General features: G+C 41.6%; 1 protein-coding gene across 1 annotated transcript; it reads right to left on the bottom strand.

Moving 5' to 3' along the window:
* Positions 1 to 2,230: 2,230 nt before the first annotated feature.
* Positions 2,231 to 3,553, bottom strand: LOC147358580 (olfactory receptor 4C12-like). Its single transcript, XM_086341720.1, has one exon. It carries the CDS (start codon positions 3,551 to 3,553, stop codon positions 2,627 to 2,629), a length of 927 nt encoding a protein of 308 aa, XP_086197846.1. The 3' UTR covers positions 2,231 to 2,626.
* Positions 3,554 to 4,438: the final 885 nt, after the last annotated feature.

The following is a 4,438-nucleotide window of genomic DNA, read 5'->3' as shown; positions in this document are numbered from 1 at the left end:
ATTCTTTTTGCTTTGGCTCCCTCCCTTCATTCTTTCTGGAGTTATTTCTCCACTGATCTCCAGTAGCCTATCGGGCACCTACTGACCTGGGGAGTTTCTCTTTCAGTAGCCTATCATTTTGCCTTCTCATACTGTTCATGGGGTTCTCAAGGCAAGATAACTGAAGTGGTTTGCCATTCCCTTCTCCAGTGGGCCACATTCTGTCAGATCTCTCCACCATGACCCGCCCATCTTGGGTTGCCCCACGGGCATGGCTTAGTTTCATTGAGTTAGACAGGGCTGTGGTCCTAGTGTGATTAGATTGACTAGTTTTCTGTGAGTATGGTTTCAGTGTGTCTGCCCTCTGATGCCCTCTTGCAACATCTACTGTCTTACTTGGGTTTTTCTTACCTTGGGCGTGGGGTATCTCTTCACGGCTGCTCCAGCAAAGCACAGCCATTGGTCCTTATCTTGGACGAGGGGTATTTCCTCACCACCGCCCTTCCTGACCTTCAGTGTGGGATAGCTCCTCTAGGCCCTCCTGTGCCCACGCAGCCACCTCTAAGCAGCCACCACTAATAAGTATTATCTTAGTGGTTTAAAAAATTTTTTTTGATGAGGCTTGAAACTTTTGACCCAATTCTGAGAAATACTATGTTGTAAAGAAAAAAAACACAAAACCCACAGGAAATTAACATGTGATACAGTATTATTAATTAAAGTACAGATTTTGTTCAAGTTCCCAAAATTTTATGCTAGCACCCATTAGTTGTTTTCATACCTTTTAAAAATTTCACATTCTATTTAGTTGCATTGAGAAGCTTCAGCTGCATGCAACAGATTCTAATAAATTCTCTTTTCATTTTTTTTATTCCATTACAGAGCTAAAAGTTTAAATAACAAAGATGCTTAAATCTGTTCTACAATAACCACCAGCAAGTGATTGTTCATCTCTGTTTGTTCATCTTTACTGAAAAGATTAATGAGATCAGTGATCACTCAGTTAGTTGGTCAGTGTTATCTGACTTTTTTGCAACCCCATGGGCTGTAGCCCACAAACTCCTCTCTCCATGGAATTTTCCAGGCAAGAATACTGGAGTGGGTTGTGTTTTCTGCCAACCTTGCTCCACCTACACCCAAAATGGTTTTTTCTGCTTGCCACTCAAGGTCATATTTCCTTGCTCATGAGCCTCAGCCAACCAGCACTGCAGTGAAAGGCTCCATCTCGCCAGTCCCAGAAACATTTCATGCCTGCCAGCCTCTGTTCAGCCATCGTGAATTATTTCTTGCTCAAGGCAATCCAGTTAAAATTTCCCACCATTCAATGGGCAACAACTACACCTTCTCCATAAGACTAGAATCCCAACATTCTAAATATGTTACTTCTTTGTAAATTCATCTCTCAGCCCCAGGTCCTTCTTTAGAGAGCTCATTCAGTTCAATTTAGTTCAGTCGCTCAGTCGTATCCGACTCTTTGCGACCCCATGAGTTGCAGCACGCCAGGCCTCCCTGTCCATCACCAACTCCCGGAGTTCACTCAAACCCACGTCCATCAAGTCGGTGATGCCGTGTAGCCATCTCATCCTCTGTCACCCCCTTTTCCTCCTGCCCCCAATCCATCCCAGCATCAGAGTCTTTTCCAATGAGTCAACTCTTCTCATGAGGTGGCCAAAGTACTGGAGTTTCAGCTTTAGCATCATTCCTTCCAAAGAAATGGTGGACTACAATCCATGGAGTTGCAAGAGAGTCAGACACGACTTGGTGACTAAATGAAAACAGCTATTAATTGGTCACCAAGTCGTGTCTGACTCTCTTGCAACTCCATGGATTGTAATCCACCAGGCTGCTCTGTCAATGGGGTTTCCCATCAAGTGCACTGGAGTGGGTTGTCATTTCCTTCTCCAGGGGATCTTCCCAACCCAGGGGTCAAATCCATGTCTCTTGCATTGGGAAGAGAATTTTTACCACCCAGCCACCAGGGAAGCCCTTTGTAGTTAATACCCTGATACAATTATTTATTGTATGTGAACTCTTTCTATTCAAACTGCACTGTGGTCTGTCTCCTGGCTGGACCTCAACTGATACCATATGTAAAATAACAAACACAATGCCAGCCTTATAAGCATTTGAGAAACACTATTTCTTTTCACTGTACAACAAAGATTCAATGAACAAGAAAATCCCACAAAAGAATTTATATTGAGTTCAAAAAAAATGAATATTTTTAACATTTTATTTTCAATAATCAGTAGTAACCAACAACTCCATGTTACATAATAAGACAATTTGAATACCAATCCAATATTATAGGTTCTTAGCTTGTAGCTTCTGAAGACATTTGAGATCATCAGATAATAGATAAATATTGAATAAAAAGCATTAAGTTGTGATGAGGAGAGTGTGGGATGGGAGAAAGTAAACCTGGATTCCAGTCTAAACTTAAGGTCTGTGCTTAAGTTGTTGTTCAGTCCCTAAGTCCAATACTTTGCAACCTCATGGACTGCAGCATGCCAGGCACTTCTGTCATTCAGTGGATATCTGCAGTTATTATTCAGTCCCTTTTAGAGTCAACGTATTCATCTATAGATCAAGAGGATTGGAGGAAATTATCTGTTTTACTTCTACCTATAAAGTTCAGTGAATCTCTTTAATCACTATCTGCAGTCACTTTCTTTCTCCAGTGCTTCTTCATAGCATTTTTTACCTCAGCATTTCTGAGGGTATAGATTAAAGGATTTAACATAGGGGCCACCATAGTGTAAAAGACAGCAACAGCTTTATCAATGGGCAGAGTGGTGACTGGGCGAAGATACACAAAGATACAGGGCACGAAAGACAAAACAACTACTGTGATGTGAGAGACACACGTAGAGAGGGCTCTGTGCCTCCCCTGCAAACTGTATGCCCTTAGGGAATGCAAGATGACTACATAGGAGACCAACAGAAGCAGGAAGTTTAACAGGCAGATGAACCCACTGTTGGCAGCAACAAAGAGACCAAGGATGTGGGTGTCCACACAGACAAGTTTCAACAAAGGGTACAAGTCACACATGAAGTGGTCTATGACATTGGGGCCACAGAAGGGCAGCCGGACTGTAAAGAGGACCTGAATGGTTGCATGGAGAAATCCTCCAGTCCAGGCCACCCCCAGCAGGAGGATGCACAGCCTGTGGCTCATGATGGCCGTGTAGTGCAGAGGTTTGCAGATGGCCACGTAGCGGTCATAGGCCATCTCTGTGAGCAGGATGATCTCAGTAGCACCAAAAATGTGTTCTGCATAGACTTGAGCCATACACCCATTAAACGAGATTGTCTTGATCTCCTGAAGGGAGTCCACAATCAACTTAGGAGCTGAAGAAGAGTAAATTGTGTCTATCAAGGAAAGATGGGTCAGGAAGAAGTACATGGGGGAGTTCAGAGCCTGGCTGGTGGTAATGGTAACCACAATGAGCAGGTTGCCTGAGAGGGTTACCATGTATAAGACCAAAAACACCACAAACACTATTTTTTGCATTTGGGGGTTCTGTGTAAGACCTACTAGAATGAACACAGTCACATTCCTTTCATTCGCCATCTATATGGTGTGGGTAATAAAAACTCTGGCAAGGAACACTTTACCTTTAAAAAAGAAAGAAAGAAAAAGGGAATATAAAAGAATGAATTACTACAAAACACTACCTTTTAACAGTACTCTGACAATATCACAATGATTCCTTCTTTTCCCCAAACTGTCTAGGAACACATGGACCAAAATTTCTCTTAGTTGACTCTCTTAGATCTTTTTTTTACATTTTTTTAATAGTTTTCAAAATTCTGGAGCTTGCCTTACTAATTTTAATCAGAAAATACATGTTTTTTTCTTGGAGCCTTAGGTTGAAACAGTGAATTCTTTAATTGAATGGTATATGTATGGGAAAAGAAACATAGGAAGCTGTGTACTGGCACATTGTGGGACCCCAAAATATATTATCTGAATATAGTAATATTTGAGGAAATCACTTTAATGTACTCATAAAGTTATTGTTATAAGTTCACTAAATGAACATAGAATGAGGGTCTCGCTGGACTCTAACAGCTTTTAGAGGATCAGGGAAGGGGGTAAGTCTGCCCTAGTTGCCCCATGGACCACTTTTAATCATCCTAGATACTGTCTTTAGTCTACCATCTAAAAATTATTGATCACTAGTTTTAACATAGGCCATTAATACTAACAGGTAATGAGCCAAGTCTCAGTAATCAACCAGATCACTTTAATGCAAAGTCTATTTCCATTTACTTGATGAGGAATATATATATTAGTCAAGCCCACTTTAAGGTAATATATACAGCTAAGTGGGTTTCCCAGATGGCACTAGTGGTAAAGAACCTGTGTGCCAATGCAGAAGACATAAAAGACATCAAGACCCAGGTTTGATCCCTAGCTTGGGAAGATCCCCTGGAGAAGGGCATGCCAATCCAC

The sequence above is a fragment of the Bos grunniens genome, chromosome 15, assembly GCF_055505025.1.
Source record: "Bos grunniens cultivar Pamir isolate PY7600 chromosome 15, Bosgru_T2T1.0, whole genome shotgun sequence".
Lineage (NCBI taxonomy): Eukaryota > Metazoa > Chordata > Mammalia > Artiodactyla > Bovidae > Bos > Bos grunniens.
The sequence above is the reverse complement of the archived record's forward strand: the minus strand, read 5'-3'. Positions and strand labels throughout refer to the sequence as shown.